Source organism: Hyperoodon ampullatus, assembly GCF_949752795.1.
Source record: "Hyperoodon ampullatus genome assembly, chromosome: 3".
NCBI lineage: Eukaryota > Metazoa > Chordata > Mammalia > Artiodactyla > Ziphiidae > Hyperoodon > Hyperoodon ampullatus.
The window spans coordinates 18,404,833-18,422,838 of record NC_136916.1 but is presented as its reverse complement, the minus strand read 5'-3'; the positions used below and the strand labels follow the sequence as shown (position 1 = coordinate 18,422,838).

General features: G+C 38.3%; 1 protein-coding gene across 2 annotated transcripts in view; it reads left to right on the top strand.

Annotated features, from left to right (window-relative positions):
- Positions 1-680: 680 nt before the first annotated feature.
- CUL2 (cullin 2) overlaps positions 681-18,006 on the top strand; it is a gene marked incomplete at its 5' end in the record, with an annotated part of 64,847 nt that continues 47,521 nt past the window's right edge. Inside the window, 3 exons of one of the 2 annotated variants that reach the window (XM_079700207.1) lie at positions 681-817; positions 8,409-8,511; positions 16,094-16,188. In XM_079700207.1, the coding sequence (XP_079556333.1) occupies positions 699-817; positions 8,409-8,511; positions 16,094-16,188 (317 nt within the window). The remainder of the gene's footprint in view (positions 818-8,408; positions 8,512-16,093; positions 16,189-18,006) is intronic. The other variant, XM_079700206.1, reaches the window with a different exon arrangement.

Here is an 18,006-nt window from a genome sequence, read left to right as displayed (position 1 = left end):
AGAATGTTTCCTCCTTGTTTGGCCCTGGCTACAGACTAGCTTGGTGCTTCACAGTCCTAGTAACGAGGGAAAACTTTGGGGAGGATGTGAAGGCAAGTGCCGGAAAAGTGCTCCCTTGTGCAATTAAATTTAACTTTAAGAGGTTTCTCTTTTTAATTCTCTTCTTCTGGTGTGATATTGAAAAGGATTTGGAGTCTAGTTAAACTGATGCTCCAGGAAAAGAAACCCTTTAATTGTCTTGTGTTTTCTCATATATGACCTCAGTCTCCAGTTTAAGGAGTGCAAACCACAAGGATCTGGGGCCAAAACCTTTTTATTGAGTATCTCTTGTGCATTTCTCATGATGGAAGTTAACTTTTTGGCTCATTAGGTCCCAGCTTCTTTCTCTCAGCAAATTAGATGAGGCTTCTCAATCTTTGGACCACCCTGGGTTATAAATAATTTGTGCTAAAAGCTTTTTATTTCCTAGAGTTTGCAGTGAATGCACATATTCTGTGGAATTCCTTGTCTGGACAGTCATGAAAAGATGGCAGCCAGTGTTTATTGTTCTCACCACGTGCCAGGTTCTGGTCTCACCCCTTCCGTGCAGCATGCTGTCTAGTTATGTGGTGCTTTAGAAACAAGTACCTGACTTTGTAGAATTCATGCTAACGTTACCGTTGTTTTTAATTAACAGATTTCAACACTAAACTTGCACAATGTCTTTGAAACCAAGAGTAGTGGATTTTGATGAAACCTGGAACAAACTCCTCACGACAATCAAAGCTGTGGTCATGTTGGAGTACGTGGAGAGAGCAACATGGAACGACCGCTTCTCGTATCCTTCCGGGGGCATGGACGCCTGCACTGGTCAGCATGCTAGGTTCATAAGCTTGTTGAAAAGTGACACCAGGTTTAAGCTTTCCTAAGTGGAAAAACAGGCCAGTGTGACTATTTTCGTATATATTATTGTTCCCATTTCCAAGTTCATTGCCTGTATGTGACAGTCAACAATCTTTGATAACCTTTTTCTCAACAAATACTCTACTGAGCACTTAGTGTATGTCAGGCACTACTTTAGGCTCTGGGAGTACATTTGTGAACGAAACAGACTACTTTCCCTTCATTCTGCTAAAGGAAATAGATATTAAACATGTGTAAAGCACAAAACCTGATGCCAGTGCTTCCAATAACAGGTCACATCCCGTGGGGGGAAGTAAAGCAAAGCGAGGGCATGAGCGTGGTTGGAGTGCGTGTGCGCGCGCCTCTCTAGATGGTGGTCAAGGAAGGCCTCCTCGAGGATGGCGAGGATGGCGATACTTGAGCAGAGGCTGGAACAGAGGGAGGGAGCAGGTCACACAGAAACCTAGGGGGGAGTGTTCCAAGCAGAGAGCAGACAGCACATTCAGTGGCTATGAGATAGAAACGTTTCTTATTTGGGTTTTCTACATTTGTGAATTGGGGGTTTTATATGAAAATATAAATTTGTGGTTTCCCTAGGACAGTCTGAAACCTGCTGTCCTGCATTCCTACATGACAGCAATCTTTTTTAAAAAAAATACATATATATATATATATATATATGCACACACACACACACATACACACACTGTACATGATATGTATAATGTATGTATATTATTATAACATTATTAATAATATTATTATATATATACATTATATATGTAAAAAACACGGTGCAACCTCCAGCACCCAGGATATATACTCTGGCACCAAAGAAAAAAACCACAGCATTACAATACTGTAGTTTCTTAGTATTGGGGAGGTTAAAGGGGTCTCTAGGAACCCTCAGCCACAGGTAGCTGGAGCAGAGTGGTGGGTGGCAGCCTCATCAACTCTGCCCAGTGTTTGCCAGGGGCCACGACTGGGAGGGCCTGGGGACGGCTTTGCCCTGGCAGACTCCTGACCCGCCTCCATCTTCCACCACAGGGACCACCACACACACCACATTCCAGGGCGAAGAAAGAGCATAGCGTCGAGGCCTGGTCTCTGGGTCTAAGTGCCATGGCAGTGCCCCAGGGCCCTGAAGGAGGCCTTGTGGACTGGGTGGACACTGTAGGAACCAGAGATTCTTTCCCCACAAAGGGAAGGTGAGATGTGAAGGTATTATTACCAGAGTGCGTGTGGAGGTTCCAAGTCCTCTCGCGCTGTGCCGCCCTCTCCAGCAGTGTCCTGGGGCTGAAGGATGGCTGCCCTCACTGTGCGAGGCGTGTATTCTCTAGAAAAGCTTGGATTTCATAAGACTGATTCCGCTTGTTCTCAGTGCCTAACCTAATTGTCAATATTAAACTGAATGTTGATGCAAGAACAGTGAAGTTCTTTGAATTCATTACAATTGCAGTTGTCAGTAAGAAACATTTGTTAGGGTACCTATGTTCTAGGCACTACAGATACAGAAAATGATGGTAACATTTCTAGAAGGCTTCAGAGTTTGCAAAGATCTTTTATATTTTTAATATAAAAACAAGCCTATAAGATCAGTGGGGCAGATATAATAGATGAGGAAACTGATACTCAGAGGTGAAGGGACTTGCCCCGGGTTATGCAGGTAGTCATTCACGGAGCACAGACTTGCATACAAGATGTCTAACATCTAATTTCCTGTACTTTCCATTGTATCTAGATGATAATTGTTATGGAGTCTGCCTTTGAAGAGCTTATTTTTGAATTAGTCTCTTAAATTTTTTTGTGGAACATCATGAATTGTTTTTGGTGGGAATCAGTAAAAACTGAGAAGGGGTTTGTGTGTTAATGAGGTTGGGCTAGGCACATACTCAGGTACTTTTAACGCTGTTTTAACTAAAATAATGAGCAGAGAGAGGAGAGAAGGAGTTGGTCATAGAAGATTACAAGAGAAGAGAAAATGAGCCTAAGGTAAAGAAAATAGAGTCATTAAATGTGTTCTTATTCTTCTACAGAATATATAGTTAATTGCTGGTTTATAAATGGTTTTGAGATAGCTGACTTCCTTTGAAAGTGCCCCTTCAGTTACTGATATTTCTAAGATGTTTATTGTTTGATCCATCTAAGATGGTTCAGTTACTCTTTACCTGATCATGAGTTTTCTCCTCCTCCCCTGAAATAAAAAGTATCTCCAGAAACAGTAAACTGAGGAGTGGAATATCATTTTAAATTTTATTATGAAAAATAAAGGAATGGAATATCATTTTAAATTTTATTGTGAAAAAAGTAGCATTTTATTATGATTTTATTTATTATGTAAAGTTCCTAATTGTTCTAAAGCCAGATTCCCTCCTTTTCCCTATTATTTTGCCCTAGAATATAAGGTTGACATCTGATACTCAGATATTTTAGGTAGAAATTTTAGAGGCTATAAATCTTTAATATTTTGAAACTGGAAAAAAGCCCTCCCTACAAATTGTTCACCACCATATATTAGTATTTGATCTTTTACAAAGCATTTTTTGAGGTGTATGAAATATAATACATACGTAAGTAAGATATACATGTAGAGTTGAGCAAATTATAAGGCAGACACCTGCATTATCACCACACAGGTTAAGAACCAGAACACTGCTGGCATCTACCAACCTTCCCCCACCAGCTGCCCCTCTCAGTTCACAAGCCTGCTCCTTTCCCTTGGAGGTAACTACTACATATTCTCTTGTTTTTTAAAGAACAGCATAATTGCTTATATATACAGCCTTAAACAATATTGGTTAATTGTGTTTTGAACTTTTTATAAATGGAATCATACTGTGTACATTCTTTTGTGTCATAATTTTGTCTTTCAACATATAATGCATGTGATTAATTTGTTACAGACGATCTTGTAAAATATATATTATTAGCCCACTTTACAGTTGAGAATATAGTGACCCAAGAGGGTTAAGATGACTTCCTGATATTGTAGGCTAGATGCTGAGATAAAAATGCTCAAGCCTCCTTACACCCTTGAAATGGGTATCAAAGAAGCCTGGTCTGCCAGCCGAAGTGTTTAACATGTGTAAGTATGGAACTTAGTGAACCCCTGTCTACAACATTTTTACTAAATATAACCTCTGTAAGGGCACAGATACCTGTCTGTTCTGTTCACTGCTGTATTCCCAGTATCTGGTACATATAGACACCTAGCAAATATTTGATGAGTGAATAGCTACTGTCAACTGAATGCCATGAAGCATACTGTACAGATGAAAGAAGTAGCATTAATATTTAGCTAGTTCTCTTATTGTGTTGATAAGAGGGCTCTTAACCCTCATCCTTCATAAATGTACGGGGTCCAGTTATGTATGCAAGGCATTCTGGTTGATAGGTAATGTAAATAGAAGACATCAGTGTTTTCTTTTGATGCATAACAAATTACTACAAATGTAGTGGCTTAAATTTAGTGTTTCACTCTTTTATTATCTCCCAGTTCTGTAGGTCAGAGTCCATGGTGTGACTAGGTTCCCTGCTCAGGATCTCACAAGGCTGAAATCGGGGTTGGCTGGCTGTGTTCTCATCTAGAGCTCAGGGTCCACTTTTAAGCTCATTCTTGTTATTTGGTAGAATTCAATTCCTTGCAGCTATAGGACTGAGGTCCTGGTTTCCAATTGACTTTTGGCTGGGAGCTGCTCTCATTGACTTACGGTCCCTCTCCAGTTGTTGCTTGTGACCGCCTTCCATCTTCACAGCCAGCAGTGGCGAGTCAAGCCTTTCCCCTTCTGCAGCTGGCGCAGGGGGCAGGGGCTGGTAGGAATCTGCCTTTGAAGGGCTCATGCGATTAGATTAGACCCATCAGGGAAGTCCAGGATAATCTTCCTATTTTAGAGCCAACTGATTAGTAATCATAAGTGCAGCTGCTAAGTCTCCTTGCCATGTAAAGTAACTGGGTGTGCTTTCTCATATTCACAGTCCCAGGGGTTAGGGAGGGAAGTCTTGAGAGGCCATTTTTAGAATTCTGCCTAACACAAGTAATAATGATGCTCTATAACAGAAGCTCTGTGACAGCTTAGGTGCAGTCTAGGGTCATTTGGGACTTACCCTTTAAGAGGTATATCAAATGCTTATGATATGATAGAGGCTAGGTGTAGATATACATTTACTATTTGCTTCCCTGGGTTGGAGTTCTTTGGTTCTTTTGGTTTACGGTTGACCCTTGAACAACACAGGTTTGAACTGCACAGGTCTGCCCATGCTCAGGTTTTTTTCAATAAGTATACTGTCGGTCCTGTAACCACGGATATGGAGGGCTGACGGTAAGGGGCTTGAGCATCCTCGGATTTTGGTATCCACAGGGGGTACTGGAACCAATCCTCTGTGGATACTGAGGGACAAGTGTACCTGTACTCATGGTTCTCTGCCTTTTGGTAGCTGTTAGGACAATTCCCGAACCCCAGCAGTGTAATATAGACGGTCTCCTACTTAAGGACAAGATAGATTCTAGTGAATAAATGGTTTTATGTTTAAGTCCATAGTGACTCAGTGAGGGGTTATTTAAGATTGCTTCCCTGAATGTAATTCTCCCAGATAGGAAAACCTGGCTCCAAAACTATTGTCCTTATTTCAAACACATATTCTATGAGGAGTCTTTTTCAAACATAGAACAATTTTGACTGCATTGAAAAATGTTGAGGTGGGAAATCTCCATCCTTGATGATCTTCACAAGTGTTAGAAGGATGACCTCTTAGTAACCTTGGCATCTACACTTAGCAGCCCATCAGTCTTTCTTAGATTGTGTGGATTGGAAAAGGTTGTATCTGTAGTCATCCCTGGTTGGTGCATCAGTAACAGTTTCACTCCCTTCTTCTAAATTAAGTCAGAGTTCTTTTATTTAATGAGTCATTTTTTTATCCTTGCTTGCTAATTGATGATTTTATAGATACTGCATTTTTTACATGTCACATTTTTATTTTTTCTCTTCAGAAATGTCAATAAAATTTTTCATTTTTTATAGTTTTGTTTTGTCAGTTCTTTTTTGATCATTATTTTACCATTTTCAATTTTAAGGTCATCTTTACTTTTATTCCCACTGCAAAACATTGTTTTTGACCCACTATGCAGTAGAGTTAATAGTGTTAAAACTAAAAATTAAGCCCAAGCATAGGAAGCATCTTTTAATAGAGAAAATGAACTAAAATAAGTAATTTGCTGCTGACCAGCACTGCCTTTTGGTCGTAACAGAATTCAGAGCGCTTGCTCCTGAACACATTTTGTTTCTGACTTTGAGAATTTGTAAGTGGAAAGTTCGTACATACAGGTATCTTTCTATTCCAGCTCCCAGAAAAGATGACTTGGAGAAGAGAGTGTTTAAATCTAATTCTGACCACCTACATTATTTCTCATTTTTCGACTTTTAAAGTATCTTGTCTATAACCAAATCATAATTGAATGCTAGAGGGTTGAAAAGTGCTCCTCTTGGGTGCTCTTCCCAAGGCCTAACCATTTCCAGAGTGGTTGGGGATTTGAACAGGTTAAAGAAAAAGAACATATTTAGGTATATCTTTTAGGCCGTTGAGTGAAATTATGCAGTGAGACTCCAAACTATGCTGAGTTAAAATATTCATTTAAAAAATGTATTAAGGTGGACTCCATTAAAAGCAATACATGAGTACATTCTCACTGAGGGAGAGTCAAACAATATATAAGTCCTGTATGTGGAGTGAAATGGGAAAGTCTCCCTGGAGTCCTACCTTGCACAGATCCTTTTCCCTCAGCCGAGAGAAGGGAAGCCCTGTTAGGTGAATTTTGCTGGTCATTTTTGTTTACATATACATGCAGTGGCTATATTGAGACATTAACTTCGTTGATGTAAAACATTTGAGCACATAATTAGCATATCATGTTGAAATTATGGTACTGAATTGCTGAGTTTTCAGTATCAAGTAAGTTGTGTATTCTAGAAATGTGTGTATATGGCTTAAGGGAAGATTAGAGGAGCAAATATCATCATAATGTTGGATGGAAGTTCTGGAAGTAGGTATTCAGAACTTAAAGATAATAAATGTATCACTTCTGATTGTTGATCTAGAGCCTGGCCAAATTTAGTCATTTAAAAAAATTTTGTTTTTTCTTTTTTTTTTTTTTTTTGGCAGTGCTGTGTGGCTTGTGGGATCTTAGTTCCCTGACCAGGGATTGAACCCAGGCCCATGGCAGTGAAAACTCCGAGTCTTAACCACTGGACTTCCAGGGAATTAAAAAAATTTAATTTAATTTAAATTTAATTTAAATGCTGACTGGTGAATGTAGAGGTGAATTCTCACAAAGTGAGCGCACCTGTGTACCCAGTAAACAGAGTGGTCCTACCAACCAGGAACCTCTGTTCCCCAGTCGCTGAAGTTAACTGCTGTCCCGGCTTCTACAACACCTAATTCCGACAACCCTTTTACATCTAGTTTTACTAGGATAGGCTTGTGATCTGTTAAGATTCAAATTATGTCATGAACTAGGACTTTTTTTTCTAAAGGCATTTTTAGCTGAAACCTGGAGGGACCCCAGGCTGATCCGGGAGCTCAGGTAATACCTTACTTGGAAGCTCCTTCTCCATTGATGCCTTGTTCCCTCTCCCCTCCACCAAACCATGTCAATTCTCTATAGAATTTGTGTCCAGATAAATTAAAAATTTTTTCTTTCTTAGGTAGTGTATATTCAAGTCTCTCTTTGTAATACAGGTGAATATTTTTTGTGTTATTGCTGAAAAATAGTTCTTATATCTATACTATTTTATTTAATCTTCCAGTCTATAAAGGTTCATTATGATATCTAAGTTGATTTAAAATAACTTAATAGTTTTTTTTTTTAACATCTTTATTGGAGTATAATTGCTTTAATGGTGTGTTAGTTTCTGCTTTATAACAAAGTGAATCAGCTATACATATACGTACATCCCCATATCTCCTCCCTCTTGTGTTTCCCTCCCACCCTCCCGATCCCTAAAATAACTTAATAGTTTCTTATTGTAACTTTTTTTTCTATAAAGAAACCTGGCACAGTGATATTACACTATTTGGGTGATATTTTTGCTTCACCATGTTCGTTTCTTAAATATATAAATAAAATTTTAAATATTTAATATAATAGTAATTGAACAAATATATATACATGGATACATGGAGATATTTTATTGGTTACTAATTACAATTAAACAACGAAAGAATTTGGAGGGAACATAGGAAAGTCTGACTGAGGCCTCCCAGACAATGACATCACGTGGAGAGGGCTGCTTGCTCTTTTTGGGGTGAGGATACAAGGTAAAGAGTCAGAGCATGTGAGGTTGATTTCCCACCTCCCTTCTATCACCAACGTGTTGGGTAAGTGTATTTCATTCTGTGTATGTATCTATATAATCCTAAACTTCAAAAATGAAATAAGGATTTTTCATTTTTTAATGCCAGACTTGAGTTAAATCTCATTTGTTTTAAAGTAGTATCTTCAATGAATATGAAAACCTTAACAATTTAACTAGAGATATCTATGCTTTATGTGTGGCCTATCCTGAACCCCTTGGAGAAAGACTTTATACAGAAACTAAGATTTTTTTGGAAAATCACGTACGGCATTTGCACAAGGTAAGGATTGATATATACATGATGTAAATGTGTTTATGGCTACATAGTTCCTTGACTAGTTCACTGTTTTCCAGTGCAGAACTTGTATCAGGTTAAGGTTATTTGTTTTGTTTTCCTAATTAGCATTTTTCTAATATGTATATAAGAGCTTTAGGTCAAGCTCTGTGTTGTTAGGTTCTCCAAGGGAAGTCAGTTTAGTTGCTCTAGATCATACAACTAGTAAGTTAAAAGAGTAGGGTTTCAAATCAAGATGTGTTCAACTTGAAATCAAGTGCTTACATATCCTCTGGATGGTGTTTATAGAACCAAGTTTTCTTTTACTGTTGCTTCCCACCTCTTGGTGAATCTCTGTCTTTATATTCAACATTTTAGCTGCCTCTTCATATCCTATATAAGGTCTTTAAGAACCTAGAATTAAAAAGGAGAATGGTAAATTAAAAAGTATGGTAGAAAGTCTCTGTGACCAGTTATGTTGGTCAGTGTGCCATGTGCATGAGGGCAACATCACCGACTTGATCTGTGTATAGCAGTGAATGAATTTTGTCATATTTGGCTACACGCAGCATTTCTGACTTATTTTGGATTACTGATCTTATCAGGAACTGGAAGAGATCATTTATTCTTTGAACTAGAAACTTGACTACCTTCTTTTTTTTCCCCCCAGTATTTTATTTTATTGTATTTATTTTTTAAACTTTTTATTTTATATTAGAGTATAGCCAATTAACAATGTTGTGATAGTTTCAGGTGCACAGCAAAGTGACTCAGCCATACATATACATGTATCCATTCTCCCCCAAACTCCCCTCCCATCCAGGCTGCCATATAACATTGAGTAGAGTTCCCTGCACTATACAGTAGGTCCCTGTTGGTTATCCATTTATTTTATTTATTTATTTTATACATCCTTATTGGAGTATAGTTGCTTCACAACGCTGTGTTAGTTACTGTTGTACAACAAAGTGGATCAGCCACATGCATACGTATATCCCCATATCCCCTCCCTCTTGTGTCTCCCTCCCACCCTCCCTATCCCACCCCTCTAGGTCATCGCAAAGCGCCGAGCTAATCTCCCTGTGCTATGCTGCTGCTTCCCACTAGCTATCTGTTTTACATTTGGTAGTGTATATATATGTCGATGCTACTCTTGCTTCACCCCAGCTTCCCCCTCCCTCAATGGTGTGTCCTCAAGTCCATTCTCTATGTCTGTGTCTTCATTCCTGCCCTGCCACTAGGTTCATCAGTACCATTTTAAAAAAAAATTCCAGGGCTTCCCTGGTGGCGCAGTGGTTGAGAGTCCGCCTGCCGATGCAGGGGAAACGGGTTTGTGCCCCAGTCTGGGAAGATCCCACATGCCGCGGAGCAGCTGGGCCCGTGAGCCATGGCCGCTGGGCCTGTGCGTCTGGAGCCTGTGCTCCGCAACGGGAGAGGCCACAACAGTGAGAGGCCCACATACCGCAAAAAAAAAAAAAAAAAAAAAAAAAAATTCCATATATATGCGTTAACATGTAGTATTTGTTTTTCTCTTCCTGACTGACTTCACTCTGTATGACAGACTCTAGGTCTATCCACCTCACTACAAATAACTCAATTTCATTTCTTTTTATGGGTGAGTAGTATTCCATTGTATATATGTGCCACATCTTCTTTATCCATTCATCTGTCGATGGACACTTAGGTTTCTTCCATGTCCTGGCTATTGTAAATAGTGCTGCGATGAACATTGGGGTACATGTCTCATTTTGAATTATGGTTTTCTCAGGGTATATGCCCAGTAGTGGGATTGCTGGGTCATATGGTAGTTCTATTTTTAGTTTTTTGAGGAACCTGCATACTGTTCTCCATAGTGGCTGTATCAATTTACATTCCCACCAACAGTGCAGGAGGGTTCCCTTTTCACCACACCCTCTCCAGCATTTATTGTTTCTAGATTTTTTGATAAGGGCCATTCTGACCGGTGTGAGGTGATACCTCATTGTAGTTTTGATTTGCATTTCTCTAATAGTGATGTTGGGCATCTTTTCATGTGCCTTTTGGCCATCTGTATGTCTTCTTTGGTAAAATGTCTATGTAGGTCTTCTGCCTATTTCTTAATTGGGTTGTTTGCTCTTTTGATATTGAGCTCCATGAGCTGTTTGTATAGTTTGGAGACTAATCTTTGTCCGTTGCTTCATTTGCAAATATTTTCTCCCATTCTGAGGGTTGTCTTTTCATCCAGTTTATGGTCTCCTTTGCTGTGCAAAAGCTTTTAACTAGGTCCCATTTGTTTATTTTTGTTTTTTCATTACTCTAGGAGGTGGGTCAAAAAAAGGTCTTGATGTGGTTTATGTCAAAGAGTGTTTTTCCTGTATTTTCCTCTAAGAGTTTTATAGTATCTGGTCTTACATTTAGGTCTTTAACCCATTTGGAGTTTATTTTTGTGTAAGGTGTTAGGTAGTATTCTAATTTCATTCTTTTACATGTAGCTGTCCACTTTTCCCACCACCACTTATTGAAGAGGCTGTCTTTTCTCCATTGTGTGGTCTTGCCTCCTTTGTCGTAAATTAGGTGACCATATGTGCCTGTGTTCATCTCTGGGCTTTCTATCCTGTTCCATTGATCTATATTTCTGTTTTTGTGCCAGTACCATACTGTCTTGATTACTGTAGCTTTGTAGTATAGTTTGAAGTCGGGGAGCCTGATTCCTCCAGCTCCGTTTTTCTTTCTCAAGATTGCTTTGGCTATATGAAGCCACCATCACCCTGATACCAAAACCAGAAAGAGATATCACAAAAAAAGAAAATTATAGACCAATATCACTGATGAACATAGATGCAAAAATCCTCAACAAAATACTAGCAAACAGAATCCAACAACATATTAAAAGGATCATACACCATGATCAAGTGGAATTTATCCCAGGAGTGCAAGGATTCTTCAATATACGCAAATCAATCAATGCTATACACCAAATTAACAAATTAAGGAATAAAAACCATACGATCATCTCAGTAGATGCAGGAAAAGCTTTTGACAAAATTCAACACCCATTTATAATAAAAACTCTCCAGAAAATGGGCATAGAGGGAACCTACCTCAACATAATAAAGGCCATATATGGCAAACCCATAGTAAACATCATGCTCAATGGTGAAAAACTGAAAGCATTTCCTCTAAGATCAGGAACAAGACAAGGATGTCCACTCTCACCGCTATTATTCAACATAGTTTTGGAAGTCCTAGCCACGGCACTCAGAGAAGAAAAAGAAATAAAAGGAATACAAATTGGAAAAGAAGAAGTAAAACTGTCACTGTTTGCAGATGACATGATACTATACATAGAGAATCCTAAAGATGCCACCGGAAAACTACTAGAACTAATTAATGAATTTGGTAAGGTTGCAGGATACAAAATGAATGCACAGAAATCTCTGGCATTCCTATATACTAACAATGAAAAATCAGAAAGAGAAATTAAGGAAACACTCCCATTTACCATTGCAACAAAAAGAATAAAATACCTAGGAATAAACCTACTTAAGGAAGTGAAACACTTTTACTCAGAAAACTATAAAACACTGATGAAAGAAATCAAAGGTGACATAAACAGATGGAGAAATATACCATGTTCTTGGATTGGAAGAATCAATATTGTGAAAATGACCCAAAGCAATCTACAGATTCTGTGCAATCCCTATCAAACTACCAATGGTATTCTTCGCAGAATTAGAACAAAGAATTTTACGATTTGTATGGAAACACAAAAGAACCCAAATAGCCAAAGGTTATCCATTTAAATTATATCAGTGTGTACACGTCTATCCCACACTCCCTAACTATCACTTTCCCCCCTCCTTCCCCCCTGGTAACCATAAGTTCCTTCTCTAAGTCTGTGGAAACTTGACTACCTTTTGTTAGCCCTGTGACCCTGGGCAACTCACCTAACCTACCTTGTAGATTGAACTTCATGTTCCTTTATCTGTAAAATGGAGATAAAGTAACACAGTCTGTGTAACAATATGTCTAACCCTGTACATACATGACTAGGAGTAGATCTTTTTCAAATGGTAATACCCCATAAGTAGAGCACAATTGATCCTGTGATATTTCCCTTATAACATTTGAAGAAAAGCTCAGTTTTTCAAAGCCTGTTTTATCTACCTGTTTATTTTATTTTATTTTGTTTTCATTGAAATATAGTTGACGTACAATATTTTGTAAGCTCAGATTTTCAGAGCCGATTTTATCTGTTTATTTTATTTTCATTGAAATATAGTTGACATACAATACTTTGTTAGTTTCAGGTGAACTACATAGTGATTCAACATTTACATACATTATGAAATGATCACCAAATTAAGTCTAGTTACCATCTGTCCTTATACAAAGTTATTACAATCTTGACCATATTCCTCGCACTCTATGTTACATCCCCATGACTTATTTATTTTCTAACTGGAAGTTTGTACCTCTTAATCCCTTTCACCTTTTTGGCCCCCTACTCCAGCCTTCTCCCCCCGGCAACCACCTGTTTGTTCTCTGTATCTCTGAGTCGGTGTCTGTTTTGTTTTGCTAGTTCGTTTCTTTTTCAGATTACACATATGAGTGAGATCATGTGGTATTTGTCTTTCTCTGTGTGACTTATTTCACTCAGCATGATACCCTCTGGGTTCATCCATGTTGTTGCAAATGGTGAGATTTCATTCTTTATATGGCTGAGTAATATCCCATTGTATATATATATATACCACATCTTCTTTATCCATTTGTCTATTGTTGGACACTTAGGTTGCTTATGTATCTTGGCTATTGTAAGTAATGCTGCTATAACTGCTATGAACATTGGGGTGCATGTATCTTTTTGAATTAGTGTTTTTTTTTTTCTTCAGGTAAATACCCAGGAGTGGAATTGCTGGCTCACATGGTAGTTCTGTTTTTAATTTTTTGAGGAACACCCTGTTTTCCATAGTGGCTGCACCCATTTACAGTCCCATCAGTAGTGCATGAGGGTTCCCTTTTCTATAGATCCTTGCCAGCACTTGCTATTTCTTGACTTTATTTATTTATTTATTTTTGGCTGCGTTGGGTCTTCATTGCCGCACACGGGCTTTCTCTAGTTGCGGCGAGCGGGGGGCTACTCTTCGTTGTGGTGCGCGGGCTTCTCATTGTGGTGGCTTCTCTTGTTGCGGAGCACGGGCTCTAGGTGCGTGAGCTTCAGTATTTGTGGCACGTGGGCTCAGTAGTTGTGGCTCGCAGGCTCAGTAGTTGTGGCACACGGGTTTAGTTGCTCCACGGCAAGTGGGATCTTCCCCGACCAGGACTCGAACCCGTGTCCCCTGCATTGTCAGGCGGATTCTTAACCACTGCACCACCAGGGAAGTCCTATTTCTTGACTTTTGATGATAACCATTCTGACAGGTGTGAGGTTATAGCTCATTCTGGTTTTGATTTGCAGGAAATGCTCTACTTTTTATTATATATTCCAGATACATTTTAGCGTTCTAGTATGTACATTTATCAGTTTATGAAAGTGGTTTTAATAACAAGTAATTTAACTTAGTCTTAACATTTTTCATATGTTAGTTTTGAAGTTAAAGTTCTGCTGTTGTGAGCTGGTTAGCTTTGGTTATAATATACTAGATAACTGTGTGAGTCATTTATAAATTTTGCAATTTTATATTTTAGCATAGGTTGTAAGTGTGATTTTTAAAAACTTTTTATTTTGAAATAATTTTAAGCTTATAGAAAAGTTGCAAAAATAATACAGACTTCTCAAATACTTTTTACCTAGCTTCTTAATATTAACATCTTGCATAACAGTGGTACAATTATTAAAACCAAGAAATTAACATTGGTATAATTGTGTGATTGAAAAATTACAATTGTGAAGTGGTTTTATGAAAGTTGAGAATACTTATATAATTGTATACCATATTTTCTCTCAAGTCCAGTTACAAAAAAAGAAGTTGGCTATTATGTAGATGACAAAGTAAATTGTTAATATAGCCAACAGAACTGAAAAGTTTCACCTGTGAGAACTTTTTAAATTACTAAAGTATTGCATTATGTTGTAGATCATTTAGAACATACTGATGAGGAAAAAGAAAATAAACATCACCCATAACATACCTCCAGAATTAACCACTGTTAATACTTTTGATATATCTATTTTTAAATATATCTTTTTTGGATACATATTAACAAAAATATAATTTGATATATGTCTTTTGCATATTTTTGTTTTGTGTAGACTTCCATTTTTTATTAGAAAATGAAGTCATGTTGTATACTTTATAATGTGCTTTTTACTTTTAATAATATTGTAGGTCTCTTTCTTTGTTATTAAATAGACTTTTGTAATTCTGGCAATGATTGTAACATTTTTCATATTGTGGAGATACTGTGATTTGTTTAAATATTCCTATATTGCTGGGCATATAGATTATTTCCAGTTCATAAAGTTGTGATTATAAACAATACTTCCATGAACACCCTTGTAGCTAAATTATTCTTGTGTTACCAAGTTTTTTTATAGGATAAGTCCCTAGATGTGGAATTACTGGGTCATAAGTCATGAACATTTCCCTCCATATCTGTGTGTTCCGAATTAGTGGATATGGAGGCCCGGCTGTAGGGACTTGAGCATCTGTGGATTTTGGTATCCATGGTGGGATCTTGGAAACAGTCCCCACTGATGTTGGAACAACCGTAGTAAGAAATTGTTCCTAGATTTATATTCTATCCAACCAGCAGCAGTAGTTCCTAAGTGGGCCCTATTCCCCAGCATTATTAATAGTGGTTGCGATTTTTAATTTATTTACCATATGATAGGCAAAAAAGTACTATTTATAGGCTATTCCTATCATCCTGAGACTTAATTGGTAAAACTCCGAGTTTAAAAGCATAGCTTTCATCAAGAGTTAATTGGATAAGTATTGAGGTCATGTCTTGCCTAAGGTCACACGGACGGTTGATGGAAGAACCGAAGTAAGAGCAGCGGTGGCCTCGGGAATGTCTGTCCTGTCTAGTGGATTTTTATTGTTAGACTGGATTTCCATTAAAATTAACTGTTTAAACATCAGCCCTCAGATTTCAGTTTGATTTTCATTTTTCAAAAAATGGTAGGTTTTTATTAAATAAATATAATATAACTTATTTGGGGAATATGGAAAATGTGTCAATTTTCATAAGTAGTCTTATTCACAAAAGTGAATAATATGAGGTGATGACATAACTACAGGCTGATCAAAAGTGATGGACGTGAGGAAACACTATAGAATTACATTTTTGTTTTAATCTGATCTAATATTCTAGCCCAAAGAACAGCATCAAACCATTACATTTTGTTTTTTTATCTTAGAGAATGAAACATTTACTCTCTAGTATGGCTGCTTCACTTTCATATCTAAGATTCACATTTTTTTTCTAGCCCTTTAATTGTTACTAAAGGTAGTTTAAAATAAGAATATAATTTGTAAATGTAATATATAGTGCTTGAATTATGTCACTTATTTAAGAACATTAGTTTTTGATAAATTTCATAGCTTACAAATGAAAATGATTAGTGCTTTCTGAGGAAAAAATATTTTTCTTCTTTTTCTAGAGAGTTCTGGAGTCTGAAGAGCAAGTGCTTGTTATGTATCATAGGTACTGGGAGGAATACAGCAAGGGTGCCGACTATATGGACTGCTTGTATAGGTAAGTACACTTTTAGACTCTCGGCAGTCTAAACAGTAGTGCCTGCATTTGGTAATTGCAGGAGTTTTTTGTTTGTTTTTACTACCTGCTACCCGTGAAAATGAGCAGAACTAAAGCATTACCTGATGTATGGACTTTTCTCTGCTATGGGGAAAGGTCTGTAGTGTGGGTCACGTGGGTACTTGGGAGCCAGGCAGTGTATGGAAACTTATTCTGTGAAAACTAAAACTGTATTTGATGGCATAGCTCTGTTTCTTCAGTTGTCTGGGACTGTGTAACACACATTAAATCTTGACAGATCCGAAGTGAAACTTCAGCTTGGATGAAACTTTTAGTGAATCTAAGCTCGTGCCCCCCTCCAGCCTGCTCTTGTTTGACTCTAGGATTCAGCATTTTATGTTTCATGGAAGTACCTGGCAGTTTTCTCTTGACGTTCTCCCGCCCTCTCCTCTAGACGTGCTGAATTACCGGCGGTGTTGTGATGCCTTGTGGTTTCACATCATCCCGCCCCTCCTTGTGCTATTCTGTCTGTCTGGATTGCTTTTCTTCCTTTCCCTGAATGACTAGTTCCCATTCCCCACTCTGAACTCCCCTCTCCTTGCCTCAGTCTCCTGCTTAGATCTTTGGTGTTAACTGCCACTCATGCATGTTCCTGTGGCACCCTGGGCCGGTCCTCTCTTAACTCATTCACGTAGACGGTGGAAATAAGTACAGTACCTAGGTACACAGGCAGAGACCCATTTGTTGAAGGACAGTGGATAAATAGGGAATAGTGCTGTTAAGCACCTGGGCCTTGTGGCCTGTGATGGTTGCAGTGATAATTTTGCCCTGTGCACTGTGGCTTGGGCCACAGATGAACCCCTGCCTCAGTTTCTTGCTGGAAAAGAGGAATGGAGCTAGGTCTCAAAGCGTTTCCTGCACAGGTACATGGGGCCAAGGCATGGTCGCCTTGGTGTGTCTGTCCTTCTTTGCTTTACTGGTTCATATTCCCTTTGGTTTTTATAACAACACTGGACTTCACTAGATGTAAGCTGCCTATGTTAGAAACTGGAACTCACTTCTAAATGGCCAGTAGCTCTATTTCCTCTTAGAAGAGCAAAATATAATAAAACCAGAAACCAGCAATTGCTAACACGGGCAAGGTTTGCTGGGGCTTTGGCTTTTACAGAACATTTTTGCCATCCATTAAACATCCTGACATTTGATTTCCCCCCTCCATCCACCAAAGTGGCCTAGTCATAAATAGAATTTTAAGAATTCCTTAGCTAAACCGTGGGGGAGAGCGAGGGGTTTTAAGGATTAGAGTGAGAGCACACGCGTGTCTTTGTCACTGCTGAGAAGCTGGGGCCACTGGTACATGGATGACAAAACAGAGTGCTTCGACTGTGTGCCGTGCAGTGGATCCCTCATTAGCTGAGATACTTCAGTAAAGATTCCAGTTGTTTTTCTGTTCTGTCTTAGTTTTCTGGGGCACCGTTCTCTTGGTTCTCCTGCACCTCTCTTTACCAAAATCAATTTGGTATTATTGAAAGTAGTACTATTAAATTGGTATTGTTGATGAGCTTTTATTAAATTTTGCAATATATATGATATATACACATATGTGTGCGTATATATAAAGCCATATGAGGTAGTTGGTTTTTTACAATGGAGGAAAACTAAGGGTCAGAGAGGTCAAGGTCCCTGAGCTGGAAAAATTACAAGGGCAGAATTTAAACCCAGATCAGTCTGAATAAATCCATTTAACTTCTTCATTCTACCTAGCCTCACTCTAGGGAGTCATTGTAGTCACTTACGTAGGTTCTATTCTCATCCTTT